The sequence below is a fragment of the Carcharodon carcharias genome, chromosome 33, assembly GCF_017639515.1.
Source record: "Carcharodon carcharias isolate sCarCar2 chromosome 33, sCarCar2.pri, whole genome shotgun sequence".
NCBI classification, from domain to species: Eukaryota; Metazoa; Chordata; class Chondrichthyes; order Lamniformes; family Lamnidae; genus Carcharodon; species Carcharodon carcharias.
Window position 1 is genome coordinate 14,171,580 of NC_054499.1, and position 17,641 is coordinate 14,189,220.

The following is a 17,641-nucleotide window of genomic DNA, read 5'->3' on the forward strand; positions in this document are numbered from 1 at the left end:
AACAGTCAAGTCTGTCTGGATGAATCATTCCACCTTGGATCGATCGATCAATCACACACAAAATCCACACACACAAAACCCACCCACACACACAGACACACAAAACCCACCCACACACACAGACACACAAAACCCACCCACACACACAGACACACAAAAAACATACACACAAAAAACACAAAACACACACACACAGACAAATCACACACACGTACACACAAAACACACACACACGTACACACAAAACACACATACACACGTACGCACAAAACACACACACACGTACGCACAAAACACACACACACGTACGCACAAAACACACACACACGTACGCACAAAACACACATACACACGTACGCACAAAACACACACACACGTACACACAAAACACACACACACGTACACACAAAACACACACACACGTACACACAAAACACACACACACACGTACACACAAAACACAGACACACACTTACACACAAAACACACACACACACGTACACACAAAACACATACACATGTACACACAAATCACACACACACACGTACACACAAAACACATACACACGTACACACAAAACACACACACACGTACACACAAAACACATACACACGTACACACAAAACACACACACACGTACACACAAAACACACACACACGTATACACAAAACACATACACATACACACAAAACACACAAAACACACACACACACGTACACACAAAACACATGCACACATGCACACAAAACACACACACACACGTACACACAAAACATACACGTACACACAAAACACACACACACACATATACACACACACACATATACACACACAGAATCCCAGTGTCCATCCCGATGTTAGGAATTCACATCTGCAGCCAGTTTAGACACTAAATCAGACCGGATGGTCCAGATCGTGTGCCATGTTAGTCAACTGAGGGTGGCAGGAGGGGAAAAGGAGGGTATGCAATTGCCCCCTGCAGTGGTGGGTTGAGGTGGGCAAATTGGCCGGTGTCTCAGTGTCCACCCACTCGCAAAGCCAAGAGTTTGATGTCGGGTAGAGGGTTTGGCTGCGATGCCTCTGGATTTGAGACCAGGAATAAAGAGGTCTTGCTGAGGATGAACACGGCCTTGGTGAGACTGGACCTGGAGTACTGTGTACAGTACCGGTCTCCTTATCGAAGGAAGGATACGCTGGAGGTTCACCGGATTATTCCCTGGGGTGGCAGGATTGGTTTACAGGGAGAGATTGAGGAGACTGGGTCTGTGTTCTCTAGAGTTTCGAAAAATGAGGGGCGACCTTATTGAAAGGTACAGAATTCTCACAGGGCCTGACAGGGTGGATGTAGATAAGATTGTTTCCCCTGGCTGGCGAGTCGAGGACCAGGGGACACAGTCTCAGAGTAAGAGACAGGCCCCTTTAAGACTACAATTGCTTGACCATTCTATGATTCTAAGGCTGCGCTAAGGAGGAATCTCCTTCACCCAGAGGGTGGTGAAGCTTTGGGACTCTCTACCCCAGAGGGTTCACTCACCGAGCATGTACAAGACAGAAATCGATAGATCCCTGGACACTTATGACATCGAGGGAAATGGGGATAGGGCGGGCAAAATAACGCAGAGGCAAATGATCGGCCAAGGCCCGTTTAAGTGGCGGAGCAGGCTCGATGGGCTGAACGGCCTACTCCTGTCCCTGCGAGGGAGGCGCTGGCATCATGGTAATGCCGCTGGACCAGTGGTCCCCATGCTCTGCAAACTGGTGAGATTTGAATTCAATTAATAAATCAGGAATTTAAAGATAGTTTCGTGGTGACCATGACTGAGACTCATCGATGGTTGTAAAAAAAACCCCCATCTGGTTCAGTAATGCCCCCTTTAGGGAAGGAAATCTGCCCTCTTTACCCGGTCTGGCCTACACGTGACTCCAGACCCACACAGCCAATGTGGTTGACTCTTAACCACCCCTCTGGAATGGCCCAGCAAGCCCACTCAGTTCAAGGGGTAATTAGGGATGGGGGCAACAAACGCTGGTCTTGCCAGTGACGCGGAGTGGGATGGGGTGGGGAGGGAGGTGGGAGAGAGAGAGAAGTGACCCCCCCCCGCAAATCTTTTGCTCACACAGAACTTGGGTATTCGGCAAAGGTGGGCTTCACCCCACCCCACTGAGCTTATCCCCACCGGGTCTGAGACCCCAGCGGTTGGCAGCGTCTTCCCCAACACCCAACACCCGGCATCGTGCCGGGGAACCACTCGGATCCGTGCGGATTTTCCTGTCAGACCCCCAGCCCCCAGGCTGGGACCCAGGACCAGAGAAAGGGGCTCACTCCACGGGGGGGGGGGACAAGGTTTTTTCGATACCTGACAGCTTGATTCAAGTCTTGTCGTTTGCTCGGCCCACGAATTGGTGACAGCCTCAGTTACCCTGTACCCAGATCAGCCCCACCATCTCACCAGGGACAAGATCGAGGGGCTGATATGTTTCTCCCCCTCCCCTCCCCAATACTAACCCCTCACTCAACGGGTCACCCCCAGTCCAGACCATACAGCCCATCCTGCCTTGCCCAACCCCCCCCCTTCCTGACCTCTTTGAAAAGATCTATCCAATGCACTGCAACCCCTCCTCCCCCTCCCCCCCTAACCCCCTTCCCCGTCCCCCATCCTCCCCTTCCCCCCCTCCCCCACCCCCTCCTCCCCCTCCCACTAAACCCCCCTCCCCCACCCCCTCCTCCCCCTCCCCCTCCCCCTCCCTTTCCCAAACAAAATGTTTCTCTTATATAAAAATAAAAACAAAAAACTGCGGATGCTGGAAATCCAGAACAAAAACAGAAATAACTGGAAAAACTCAGCAGGTCTGGCAGCGTCGGCGGAGTGGGACACAGTTAACGTTTCCAGTCCTCATGACCCTTTTACTTCGTTCTATTGAAGGGTCATGAGGACTGGAAACTTTAACTGTGTCCCTCTCCGCAGATGCTGCCAGACCTGCTGAGTTTTTCCAGATATTATTGAAAATGTTTCTCCTGTTTTCTTTTCCCCAAATATTCATCGAATTCCCTTCTCGTGAACTTAATCCACCACTCTCCCCAGATTGTCCACACAGAGAGAGAGAGAGAGAGAGAGACAGAGACAGACAGAGAGAGAGACAGAGACAGAGACAGACAGAGAGAGAGACAGAGAGAGAGATAGACAGAGACACACAGAGAGAGAGAGAGACATGGAGAGAGAGACAGAGACAGAGAGAGAGAGAGAGAGACCAGTCCCAGAGAACACCCCAGGCTGCTGTACTCCCAGACAGAGAGAGAGACAGAGAGAGAGAGAGAGACCAGTCCCAGAGAGAGAGAGAGAGAGACCAGTCCCAGAGAGTACCCTAGGCTGCTGCACCCCCAGACAGAGAGAGAGAGAGAGAGACAGAGAGAGAGACCAGTCCCAGAGAGAGAGAGAGACCAGTCCCAGAGAGTACCCTAGGCTGCTGTACTCCCAGAAACAGAGACAGAGAGACCAGTCCCTACCTCCCAGGCACTCAGCCTGCACACACACTCTCTCTCTCTATGCTCCTTCCTGTCTGATCGGAACTGCTTCTCATTCATTCTCCTCCCACACCCACTTTTTTTCTCTCTCTGTCTGGGCTGCTTATATATGGAGAGCAGCAAAGGACAAACAACAGAGGCAGGACCGTGTTGCTCAACTGCAGCCCAGAGCATTGAGGGTAAGAACTTCTCTCAAAACCGACCAAGTAGCAGCAGTGTAAAGCAGTGTACTGTAGTGGGGAGATGGGGAATGTAAACACTCAGATAAACAAACTCTCTCTCACACACACACACATATAAACAAACTCACACACACACACACACAAACAAACTCTCTCACACACACACACACATAAACAAACTCTCTCACACACGCACTCACACATAAACAAACTCTCACACACGCACTCACACATAAACAAAGTCTCTCTCACACACACACACACACACACATAAACAAACTCTCACACACACACATAAACAAACTCTCTCACACACACACACACTCATAAACAAACTCTCTCACACACACACACACACATAAACAAACTCTCTCTCACACACACACACACATAAACAAACTCTCTCACACACACACTCACACACATAAACAAACTCTCTCTCTCACACACACACACACATAAACAAACTCTCACACACACACACACATAAACAAACTCTCTCTCTCACACACACACATAAACAAACTCTCTCACACACACACATAAACAAACACTCTCACACACACTCACACATAAACAAACTCACACACACACACACACATAAACAAACACTCTCACACACACATAAACAAACTCACACACACACATAAACAAACACACACTCACATAAACAAACTCTCACACACACATAAACAAACACACACACACACATATAAACAAACACACACACACTCACATAAACAAACTCTCTCACACACACATAAACAAACACACACACACACACATAAACACACACACACATAAACAAACTCTCACACACACACTCACATAAACAAACTCACACACACACACTCACATAAACAAACTCACACACACACATACACACACTCACATAAACAAACTCTCACACACACACATAAACAAACACACACACACACACTCACATAAACAAACTCACACACACACATAAACAAACTCACACACACTCACATAAACAAACTCACACACACACACACACTCACACACATAAACAAACTCTCACACACACACAAAAACAAACTCACACACACACACACTCACATAAACAAACTCTCTCACACACACAAAATCACATAAACAAACTCACACACACAAACACACTCATAAACAAACACACACACACACACATAAACAAACTCACATACACACACTCACATAAACTCACACAGGCACACACACACACATAAGCAAACTCACACACACATAAACACACACACACACACAAACTCACATAAACAAACTCACACACACACACACACATAACCAAACTCTCACACACACACACTCACAGAAACAAACTCTCACACACACACACTCACATAAACAAACTCACACACACACACACACACACACATAACCAAACTCTCACACACACACACTCACATAAACAAACTCTCACACACACACTCACATAAACAAACTCTCTCTCACATACATACACACACACTCGCCTACACAAAGTGACTCACACAGTGATCCACACAGAGCCATGCACACACACACACACACTCACATTAACAAACACACACACACACATAAACAAACTCACACACACACACACACTCACATCAACAAACTCTCTCTCACACACATACACACACACTCATCCACACAAAGTGACACACACGGAGCTGTGCACACACACACTCACATAAACAAACTCTCACACACACACACACATAAACAAACTCTCACACACACACACTCACATAAACAAACTCACACACACACAAACACCCACACACTCACATAAACAAACTCTCACACACACACAAACACCCACACACTCTCATATACAAACTCTCTCACACACACACTCCCCTACACAAAGTGACACACACATGGCCACAAACACACTTACACACTCTCATACACAAACACCCACACACTCTCATATACAAACTCTCACACACACACTCACTGACACACACAGTGACACACACACATAGCCACACACACACATGCTTACAGACTCTCATACACAAACACCCACACACTGTCATATACAAACTCTCTCTCTCTCACACACACACACACAGTGACACACACACATAGCCACACACACACACATGCTTACACACTCTCATACACACTCACACACACGAGATCTCTAACAATCCCCATCCACCACTACTCTCCTCCGTCTGGCTGAACTTGTTCTCACACTGAACAATTTCTCCTTCAACTCCTCTCACTTCCTCCAAATAAAAGGTGTGGCTATGGGTACCCGCATGGGCCCCAGTTATGCCTGTCTCTTTATGGGGTATGTGGAACATTCCTTGTTCCAGTCCTAGTCCGGCCCCCTTCCACGACTCTTTCTCCGGTACATCGATGATTACTTCGGTGCTGCTTCGTGCTCTCGTCGGGACCTGGAAAAATTAATTAATTTTGCTTCCAATCTCCACCCCTCCATCATTTTCACGTGGTCCATCTCTAACACTTCCCTTCCCTTCTTTGACCTCTCTGCCTCAATTTCTGGTGATAGACTGTCCACCAATACCCATTACAAGCCTACCAACTCCCACAGCTACCTCGACTACAGCTCCTCACACCCCGCTTCCTGTAAGGACTCCATCCCATTCTCTCAGTTCCTTCGCCTCCGTCGCTTCTGTTCCGATGATGCTACCTTCAAAAACAGTTCCTTTGACATGTCCTCCTTCTTCCTTAACTGAGGTTATCCACCCACAGTCGTTGACAGGGCCCTCAACTGTGTCCGGCCCATCTCCCATGCATCCGCCCTCACGCCTTCTCCTCCCTCCCAGAAACATGATAGGGTCCCCCTTGTCCTCACTTATCACCCCACCAGCCTCCGCATTCAAAGGATCATCCTCCGCCATTTCCGCCAACTCCAGCATGATGCCACCACCAAACACATCTTCCCTTCACTCCCCCTATCGGCATTCCGTAGGGATCGTTCCCTCCAGGACACCCTGGTCCACTCCTCCATCACCCCCTACTCCTCAACCCCCACCTATGGCACCTCCCCATGCCCACGCAAAAGATGTAACACCTGCCCCTTCACTTCCTCTCTCCTCACCGTCCAAGGGCCCAAACACTCCTTTCAAGTGAAGCAGTATTTCACTTGCATTTCCCCCAACTTAGTCTACTGTATTCGTTTCTCCCCATGTGGTTTCCTCTACATTGGAGAGACCAAACGTAAACTGGGTGACCGCTTTGCAGAACACCTGCGGTCTGTCCGCAAGAATGACCCAAACCTCCCTGTCGCTTGCCATTTTAACACTCCACCCAGCTCTCTTGCCCACATGTCTGTCCTTGGCTTGCTGCATTGTTCCAGTGAAGCCCAACGCAAACTGGAGGAACAGCATCTCATCTTCCGACCAGGCACTTTACAGCCTTCCAGACTGAATATTGAATTCAACAACTTTAGGTTTTGAACTCCCTCCTCCATCCCCACCCCCTTTCTGTTTCTTCCCCCTTCCTTTTGTTTTTTCCAATAATTTATATAGATTTTTCTTTTCCCACCTATTTCCATTATTTTTAAATCTTTTATGCACCCCCCCACTAGAGCTATACCTTGAGTGCCCTACCATCCATTCTTAAATAGCACATTCGTTTAGATAATATCATCAACTTCAACACCCAAGTGTTCTTTTGTTCTGTTGTCTGTGACATCTTTTGATTATCTGCTCCTATCACTGTTTGTTTGTCCCTACAACCACACCACCCCCCTCCACTTCTCTCCCCCCACCCAAACCACCCCCCCAAACACACACCTTAAACCAGCTTATATTTCAACCCTCTCCTTGGATTCACCCAGTTCTGTCGAAGGGTCATGAGGACTCGAAACGTCAACTCTTTTCTTCTCCGCCGATGCTGCCAGACCTGCTGAGTTTTTCCAGGCAATTCTGTTTTCGCTTTGTCCATCTCATTGGTTTGACATTGTTCGCAGGTCTTATCTGATTGGTGAGGCGAGCAGCATCGCCTGTCAAATCGTCCAGCTGATTGGTCGACCCTCCTGTCAATGAAAACTGTCAGACCAATAAAACCTGAGAGCAAAGTGGCGCGAACCAGGGGTTGAAGGTCAAAGTTCAAGTCCGAGGGGAAGGGAGGTTATTTTATTCTGGCATTAACAGGAGTGAGGGCGCTCAAAATGTGGAATTTCAGAGCCAGATTAGCTTTGCAGTTTATTAAAGTCCTTCTTTATTCCGGATGATAAAGAATGTCCCCCAACAAATCAGCTGAATTTGGTTAGAGTTGAGGGGGTGGCTTTATGGCTGGGTGGGCAAGGGTCCTGAGCCAGAAGCCCTGAGTTCGAGTCTCACTCCAGCAGAAGGTGGGAAGGTAACGCGGACAGAATAGATCAAGAATCGGCCTGTGAACCCTCCCAGGAGACGCCAAGGGCAGGCGGCAAGAGCCGGAGAGTTCCCTGGTCAGCCGTGAGATGGAACGATCATTGGCGCCTTGACCATCGCTACCCATAGCTCCATGCCACAGCGCACTTGTAAAATGTTCCCTGTCGACACAGCCACTCGGACCGGCTGTACTGTAACTGTGGCACACCAGCACCCCTTCAGCGAGACAGTCGGAGTGGTGCTGCTCCGCCAGGAAACAGGAACGGCAGCGGTTTGGTCACTTTAGGGGGATGGTGGGGGGGTGGGGGTGGTGGTGGAGGAATCCAGAGTCTCTGTTGGCTGGACGGTGGGCGTGGACCATGGGTTGGTGCCGATAGCACGGGGTTCGATCCCTGTCCCAAGCTGGGGTGGATCCGAAACCATGCCCCATGCAACACCCGCGCCGGAGGTTGGGCTGTGGGTCAGAACGAAGAAGGTAAATTCAAACTGGGCAACCCCTGGAAGGACGTCTCCTGTACCTCCACAATGGAGTCGAGGGTGGCTGGACACGGCCGGGCAGGTGGGCACTCACCACCAACACCCCCCTCACCCCTGCTTTTCTGATGAGTGCCTCGCTGACCTCCTGAAGGAGGTGGCTGCCAGGTGGGACACACTTGTCCCCCCATCGCCCCCCACCATGCCTCACCAGGAGGGCATGGGGAGGAGGGGGCAGCCATGATGTGGTGCGGCACACACGGGTTCAATGACCTGCTGTGCTTGGCAAGGGCGAGTGCCATGTTGGCATGGGTCAGTGTGCAGGAGTGTTAAGGTGTGGCTGCTCCTTCACCCCCCACCCCCTCACCCACCATGGAGCTCAGGGGGGCTAAAGTCTGGGTGCCAACTGTCAATGACGCCGGAGTTGGCCAAGGGGGTGAACCCTGGCTGCTTGGACTGAGCACCTTGTGGCTCGAGGGTCACGACTCGGATGTGCCCTGGGAGGTGCCCCTCAGCTGGGGTTGGCCAGTCTGCAGTGGCGCTGCGGGTGGGGAGGGGACTCATCACTGCTCCTCTGTCCTTTCCAGAGGAGACAGCCCACAACAATATTGAGAGGTCGCAGACAGGGTCTCCTAATCCTTTCCAGGTACGAGCGGGACACCCTGGAGCTCAAGAGGCAGCACCCTCCCCGGGCGCAGAGAGGTGGGGGTGCCAGACAAAGGTAAGAGTGCAGTGCACAGAGGTGAGAGTTTTAGATTGTGCAACCATTCTAGTGTGGTGTCTTCACTGATGTGAGCCTCGAACCTGGAGTCTCCATTGATCATTGGAAGACGATGGCACCATTGTCTCACCAGGGTGCCCGGTATGCACAGCAACAGTGTGATGACTTTAACTAATGACATGCCCTTGTTGTCTCTTTTAGGTTCGCCAGCAGGTGTTCACTCTGCGGGCCCTGAAGGGTCACCCCTGACACTGGAGGACCACCGAGCTTCTGTTACACCTGCTTCACACCTGCTCCCTGAAGTAGGCACCAGCACAGATACCAGTACCTCGATGGGCATTAGATCGGCGGCTAGTATCTTGGCGCACATTGGTGAGGGCTTTACACTTGTTTGAGGTGCAGGCGGAGACAGAGAGTGCCCAGGGCACCGGCAGTCGGAGGGCTGCTGGAGACTAGGACGATGCTCAGTCGAAGGCAGACGATGGGCCTCTGGAGTCGTCCATTAGGCAGCAGGTGCTGGGTGTCCAGCAGGATGTGCGGGAGGATCTGGTGGAGATCCATGAGGGTCTGTGTGCCATGGTCCCCATTATGGAGGAGTCCATGAGGATCATGAGCACTGCATTAACACTCATGGCTGAGTGCACTGCCTCCTCCATTGAGAGAGTGGCGTCTCTCATGGAGAGGCAGCTCCAGGGACAGAATCAGGGGTTCCTGGGGCTGCACTCAGACCTGCAAGTCCTCACACAGGCACTGAACTCAGGTGGTCAGTGCCTGTGGGGGAGATGGATGATACTGGCACCCAGCATCCCAGTTAAGTGCCCGTCCATCAATACTGAGCATGGAGGTCCAGAGCGATCTCAAGTTGGCACACAAGCTGCTTGTTGTCTCTGCGGGCTCCTCTTAGGGCAGTTTAGACGATGGCAGCAGCTCCTCCGCCCCTCTACCAGTGACCAAGGGTGAGGCTGCGATGACTGGGGAGATGCCAGTCCTGGCACTGCCCGCTCCCTCCCGGGCAGGGCCAGCGCTGTCTCCACTGGCCAAAGGACGATCGCCAAGGTCATCAAGTCCAACAAGACAGCAGAGTCAGCAAGCTGCCTCCAATGCCGGTGCCAACGAAGGGGGCACCAAGTTGTAGCACTCACAAGTGTAAGTTGGAGGCATCATGAGCACAAGAGGGACAGGACACGGGTGATTTTATGTTTATTTATGTTTACTTTATCTATACTGGGCTAGGAATGAAGACCAGAGAAGTTTATGTAAATAGATTGGAATTGTCAAAATGAGATAGATTTTGTTTTTGTCTTCATGGCCTGAGTGTGCTTCACCTTTTTATTTTATGGATGCAGGGTACACCAGTATGTAATGCTGGATGTAAGTGGCTTTGAATTTCATTGCACAGGCACTGCATGTTCTTAATGTTCAAATGAAAGGGTTCTTTCAGACATCCAGGATGACGACAGCAGCTCTGGCATGCCGTTGAAGCTGATTTTTGGTAGCCTAGCTGAAGGAGCTTTGGATCAAGGCGTCCCTGGTGTCCTTGCTTCCCTAGAGGTTACCGAGGTCTCCCTCCATGCCCTCAGCGTTCTCCTCACCGCGGTCCTTTTCTGACTCACTACTGGACTCATCATCTGTGGCCTGTGCAGCTGGGTCATGACCCTATTCCTTCAGAGGGCACCACCTTGCCAGTACCAGATTTTGGAGAGTGCAGCATGCAACCACTATCAATGACACCCACTCTGGGGGTATTGTAGTACACCCCCTAAATGGTCCAGGCATTGGAAGCTCATCTTGAGAAGAACTATGGTCCCCTTTTGGAGACATGATTCATATTGTAACACTTCTCTGCCTCTGTTCTTGGGTGGCGGAGAGGCAACACAGCCCTCGTCACCCACCAGCCATCCATCCAGTCGGGCTGGATCATTGAAGAGCCTCAGCACCTGGGAGTGTCTCAGGATGTAAGCATCATGGGAACTGCCAGGGTACCTTGCACAGACTTGCAGAATCAGCATCCTGTGATCACACACTATCTGTACGTTCATGGAGTGGAATCCCTTCCTGTTGACGAAGGCACCCGGCTGAGCCATTGGCCCCTTGATGGCCATATGTGTGCCGTCAATTGTACCCTGGACGTGGGGGAAGCCAGCAATCACTGCAAAGCCTCTGGCTCACTCAGCTTGGCTGGCCTCATCTGTACATTAAAGAATAAAGGTCAGTACCTGCCTGAACAGAGCTTCTGTCACCAACTTGATGCAACTGTGGATAGCTGATTGTGGAGTCTACGCACAGATCCCCCACTGACCCCTGGAAAGAGCCGGAGGTATGGATGTTAAGGGCCATTGTGACCTTCAGAGCCACTGGCATGAGGTGTCCACTCACACAGTCGGAGCTGATCTCAGGCCCAATCATCTGACAAATGGAGGTCACTGTCCCCTTGAGAGGCAGAGCCTCCTTCAGCGTTGCACCTCAGACACATTGAGGTAGCTGCATCGCCACCTGTAAACCCTGGCAGCAGGCATCTTCTGTGGCCCCCTCTGCCTTGGACTTCCTGCTGGCCCTGCGGTCCTTGTGCCTGTACCTCTCCTCCCACAGGTCCCTCCCCTGGAAGCTGCATTGGGACAACTGGCCTCCTCCCCCTTCTGCCCCTCTCCCATCCTCCTCAGAGGAGGTGCCTCCAGCGGAGAGCACGACCCCCATCGCCAGGGTAAGGGAAGGCTGTCTGATACCTGGAAGGTCCCACATGGCTTGAATCCTCCAGGGGCCATGCAGACGCCTGAAATGAAGCCTGGAAATGCTAAGAATGAAACTCCGAGCAGAGACGAGGCTGTCAAGTAGCAATAAGCAACCAGCAGCAAACCATCTCCTGTACCCCTCACTACTCACACTGGCAACGCTGTCGACCCTTTTTATCCCGCCCTTGGGGGAGGTTTTTGAAAATGACGGCTGGTCGCTTTCCGGCTTTGCCTGTGAGACCAGCAGAAAATCGTATGGGCAACGCCTGCCCTCAGGACGCAAAATTCTGCCCCTTGAAGCTAAGGTCAACTGTCGTTAAAAACCCCCATCTGGCTCACTGATGCCCCCTTCAGGGAGGGAAATCTGCCCCTCCTTACCCGGTCCGGCCTACGCGTGACTCCAGACCCACACACAGCAACGTGGTTGACCCTTAACTGCCCCTCTGAAATGACCGAGCGAAGCCCACTCAAGTTCAAGGGGCAATTAGGGACGGGCAACACAAATGCTGGCCTTGCCAGCGAGGCCCACATCCTGGGAATGAATAAAGACAAAAAAAAAAATGAGGAAGGCAAATGGAATGTTGACCTTTCCTGTGAGGGGGGATGGAACATAAAGAGTCAGGAAGTCTTGCTACAGTTCACGGCGTGGGTGAGATTATGCCTCGAGCGCTGTGTCCAGTTTTGGCCTCCTTACTTAAGGAGGGTCATTACTGGCACGGGAGGCAGTTCAGAGATGGCTGATTCCTGGGACGAAGAGGGTTTGTCTTATGAGGGAAGGTTGAGCAGGTTGGGCCTGTACCCATTGGGAGTTCAGAAGAACGAGAGGTGATCTTATCGAAACGTATAAGGGAGCCGGAGAGGGTAGAGGCAGAGAGGATGTTTCCCCCTTGTGGGGAGCAGGATCTAGAGCGAGGGGGGCACAGTTTGAAGATAAGAGGAATTTCTTCTCCAAGGGTCACCTGTATTTGGAATTCTCTTCCCCGGAGAGCAGTGGAGGCTGGGTCATTGACTATATTCAAGGCTGAGGTAGACAGGTTTTTAATCTACAGGGGGGTCAAAGGTTATAGGGGGGGGGCAGGAAAGGTAGAGTTAAGACCACAATCAGATCAGCCATGATCTTATCGAACGTTTACTGGCCAAAGTGTCAAACGGCCTACTCCTGCCCCTATTTCCTTTGATATTATGATGTAAACAATCGTTTGGCAATGATTGGTTAACTTTACCTGTCAGTCACTGCTGGAGACCCTGCCTCTAAAAGGGAATGGCGGTTGGCTTTAATGAGTGGGATTTTGCATTATTCCTCCACTGACTCCATATTGCTGGGTAAATCCTTTAACCAGGGAGACTTGGCTGTAGTCTCGGACATGGATTCCGCTGTATTTCCAAGTCAGGATGGTGTGTGGCTTGGAGGGGAACTCCCAGGCGGTGGTGCTCCCCACGGCGTTCAGAGGGGCTCAGTTTAAGCAGACCCTGCTGCGGAGAGTGCTGTGGTCCAACAGGGAGGCAGAGGGCAGAGTGAGAGTGATTTGGTGTTCAAAACATATCAACGCATTGCATTTGGCAGCTTTCACCAACTTCTCGAAGGGCTGGCATTAACGTGGAATGTTAAAGGTGCTGTATAAACACAAGTTGTTGCTAAAACTGTCTCCCAGTGAGAATCAGTTCCTGAGGCCTATGAGGGGGGTGGGGGGGGTTTGGGGGAATAGCCGGGCGCCAGCTGCTGAATTCTCTTCCCCGTCCCTGGCCCAGAAGGTGCAAATTTCTGGGTGATTATCTTTAAACTCTCCTAAGATTGGAAAGGATCGTCACCCCAGCAAATCCCAGCCAGGTGAAACAATGCAAATGAGTCCATGTCCGTAGTTTAATAGCAGAGTATATAACGCTAGCACCTCAACACCCAGCACAAAGTAATTCACTGCCATTGTTGTAACGTAAGGAAACATGCCAGTCAAAGGCTGAAGACCCTATAACTTTGTTCCAAAGACTGAGTATTAGGAGCATCTGACACTGCCCATGTTGTGCCTGAGGACATGCATTATTGAGGGGGACATGGGGACAGGGGTTTTGTTTAATTATTCGCTCCTGGGATGTGAATATCATTGGCCAGGCCAACATTTATTGCCCATCCCTAATTGCCACTTGAGAAGGTGGTGGTGAGCTGCTTTCTTGAGCCACTGCAGTCCCATGTGGTGTAGGTACACCCACCGTGCTGTTAGGGAGGGAGTTCCAGAATTTTGACCCAGCGACACTGAAGGAACGGCCGATATATTTCCAAGTCAGGATGGTGAGTGGCTTGGAGGGGAACTTCCAGGTGGTGGTGTCCCCCATGCGTCTGCTGCCCTTGTCCTTCTAGGCGGCAGAGGTCGTGGGTTTGGGAGGTGCTGTTGAAGGAGCCTCGGTGAGTCGCTGCAGTGGATCGTGTAGATTTGGTGATTATGTCACTTCCTGTATGGACAGGAAATGTCCTCCTCCATTAGCTGCTCACCTGTAAACTGCATTTCGGCTCTGGAAAGTTCTTCCACCAGACGATCCAATGAATCACAAAGGATAATTGTGCCCTTAGTTCATTGGTGGAGGCATCTGATTGGGCAGAAGTTGAAGATCAGTCCACCAGTGTTGCCTCTCCTCTGGCAAGCCAGTGGGCAACAACCAATGTCACATGACCGCACCCCGGCCAATAACGGTTAAGAGACCAAACGTTGACCATGACGCTAACATGGAGTAATGAGGAAACGCCCGGAGTATTCTGATCGGCCATACCCCAGTACGAGGCTGCCAGTTTATTTTACGCCACACGTTATGGGTAAGTTAGTAAAAAAAATAAATACATTCAGAATAAATATATAGATTTTATAAAAAAAAGGCCTGCCCCTCCATGTGACATCATTGGCAGCCCCACCAGTTTTCTAGGATTCAAGAGACCCCCGTGAGGTTTATGAGGAATCAAACTCCGGCCTCCGGTCGTCAAAGACGGATTAGTAAGGTGCCCCCCGCTAATCACCCTGCTCACAAATTGACCGAGCGTTGATTCAGGATGGCAAGAGGCGTTCGGTGGAGAGCGGACTGATGTCTCCGCGCGCACACGCAGTCTCGTGTTACACGCATCTCACACGTAGCTCAACGCTCGCCGCCCGCCTGGGGACGCTGAGCGTTTAATCCTGAGGGCAAGTTTCCACTGGCAGGAGGGGGCAGGGATCAGGGGGTACCCGTCAATGGGTCACAGGCCGAAGAAGCAGGGGCCGCAGGCAGAGGGGTGTTTTTGTTTATTTTAAAAAAGGCAGCGAGCTCCTGCGATTGGTAAAGCAGTGTCTTGGAAGCGTTAGCAACTTTCGAAAGGGGATGGCATACATACCTGTAAAGGAATAAAAAACCCTGCTCAGGATTATGTGGGAAGTGCAAGCGGAGTGCGACTACTTGGATACCTCTTTCAAAGAGACAGCACAGCAAAAATGGGCCAAATGGCCTCCTTCTATGCTATATAATTCAGATGCTGTTGAAACCTTTGTTGATGCCCAGCTATAGGGAGAGAGAGGGGCAGTGGGATTAGTTTGGGATTGATACAGGGCTATGGGGAGAGAGCGGGGCAGTGGGATTAGTTTGGGATTGATACAGGGCTATGGGGAGAGAGCGGGGCAGTGGGATTGGTTTGGGATTGATACAGGGCTATGGGGAGAGAGCGGGGCAGTGGGATTAGTTTGGGATTGATACAGGGCTATGGGGAGAGAGCGGGGCAGTGGGATTGGTTTGGGATTGATACAGGGCTATGGGGAGAGAGTGGAGCAGTGGGATTAGTTTGGGATTGATACAGGGCTATGGGGAGTTGGATTGTTCTAGAAAAGGCTGCAGAATGTATTTGACGGGCCCAAAGTCCAACATTAATTCTCTAATTATGGGAACGCATATTAAAACCTGGCGGTATTTATTCGGGTCCAAGCTCTGGGTGCCCTTTCCCATTTCACAGCAGGGGAGAAATCCTATCACAATCTGCGTTCCTCAATCGCTGAGGCTTGAACTCAATGGGAATCTGTCGCTTTGAAGATTGAGACCCACGTGGGACCAACCTCCTGTTCCGTTGGGTGGAGAAGATTAATAGGAGGGACCAAGTGAGCAGTTTCGAATGGTTAAGTTGATCATTTCCAACAAACTATTTACCCTGCTGGGGGGGGGGGGGGGCTGACGAGGGATGCTTGGATGAAGGGGACACAGCCTTAAAATTATAGCCACACCATTGACACCACAGGGAGTGGAAGTCTGGAAGTCTCTTCCCAAAAAGATCTGTCGAGGATTAGGGTGGATTGGACATTTCACAGCTGGCACGAAGTTTTATTGGTTGTGGGCTATGAGGCTAAGGGGGGTGGTGGGGGTGGTGGGGTTGTGGGGGGGGGGGGTAAATTCCAGTTCAGCCATGATCGGGCTGAATAGTGACAGGCTCAAGGGGCTGAATGGCCTCCTCCTCTTCCCATGACGAGAGCAGGGGTGGGGGGGGGGTTGGGGGGGCGGGGGGGGGGGGGGGGGGGGGGGGCACCATGTTCCTCACTGGCACTGCCCGCTCAGGGGGCAGGGAGGCTGCTGCCAGTGGACTGGACGAGGCGGGCGAGCGAGCGACGAGACCTGGAACCGGGGGATCCCAGTAGACTCAGGGAAACAGGGAGGAATGGGAGCTTCCGATTGGAGGTTGGGGGGAGGTTGGGGGGGTTGGGGGGAAGGGGGGTGGGGAGTGGAAGTTTAAGTTAATCCCTGCCGGGGTACTTGGCCCCACCCACGCCACCCACCCACCCCAGCTCCCCACCAATCCCCTCACCCCGGCTTGACGGGGGTAGATGCCAGGCAGGAGCCCACGTTCCCCACTACCCTCTCTACCCCGCCCACTCCCTCCCACCCGCCCCCCCACCCCCCACCGCCACACACCCACCCACCCCCCCACCCCAGCCCCACCCCCACTCCCCACCACCACCCCCCCCCCCCCCCCCCACCCTCCCTTTCCCTCTTTGGCGTTGTGCTGAGACTACGTTTGGGTTTTTGGGGGTCCCCCCTTCCCCTCGCCCGAGTTGGCAGCCACGTCTCCGATCTTCACTGCCTTCTTGACGTCGGGGGTTTCCTGGGAAAGCTCGTGTAGCGATGGCTCCTGGTACAGAGCAGCTGCCGGAGGAGGCGTGAGACAGTCAGAATCCAGGAACAACAACAACAACAAAAACTTGCATTTATATAGCGCCTTTTTAAAAAAAAAAACCCCACCGGGAGCGCTATCGAGCAGAATTCAACACGGAGAGCCGCGTGTGGAGGTAACGGAACAGGTTGGTCAATGAGGTCAGTCTTAAGGAGGGTCTTAAAGGAGGAGAGAGAGAGAGAGAGAGGGGGGGAGGCGGAGAGGTTTAAGGGGGGAATTCCAGAGCTTGGGGACCCCCCGTGGAGCGGTGGAAATCGGGGATGTCCAAGAGGCCGGGGGGTTGGGGGAGCGCAGGAATCAGGCTCATATTGAATGACGGGTTCGTAGGAGGGTCTACGGTGTAAGGTCCCAGTCACTGACCTGGGAGGGTTGTGGGGCTGGAGGAGGTTCCAGAGGTGGTGGGGGGGTGGTGGCGGGGGGGGGGTGGTGGTAGTAGGAGGCGTGAGGCCACGGAAGGATTTGAAAACGAGGGTGAGGATTTCCAAATTCAA

At 51.7% G+C, this 17,641-nt stretch overlaps 2 protein-coding genes across 2 annotated transcripts in view; both read right to left on the reverse strand.

Annotated features, from left to right (window-relative positions):
- The window catches only part of pofut1 (protein O-fucosyltransferase 1), a 20,608-nt gene extending 17,025 nt beyond the window's left edge, over nt 1-3,583 (reverse strand). The window contains exon 1 of the mRNA XM_041178780.1: nt 3,508-3,583. The gene's annotated coding sequence lies outside the window, so the exon portion shown is untranslated. The remainder of the gene's footprint in view (nt 1-3,507) is intronic.
- A 13,405-nt stretch (nt 3,584-16,988) lies between these two features.
- Nucleotides 16,989-17,641, reverse strand: part of LOC121272252 (fibroblast growth factor 14-like) — a 34,978-nt gene continuing 34,325 nt past the window's right edge. The window contains exon 5 of the mRNA XM_041178782.1: nt 16,989-17,122. Coding sequence (XP_041034716.1) covers nt 16,989-17,122 — 134 coding nt within the window. The remainder of the gene's footprint in view (nt 17,123-17,641) is intronic.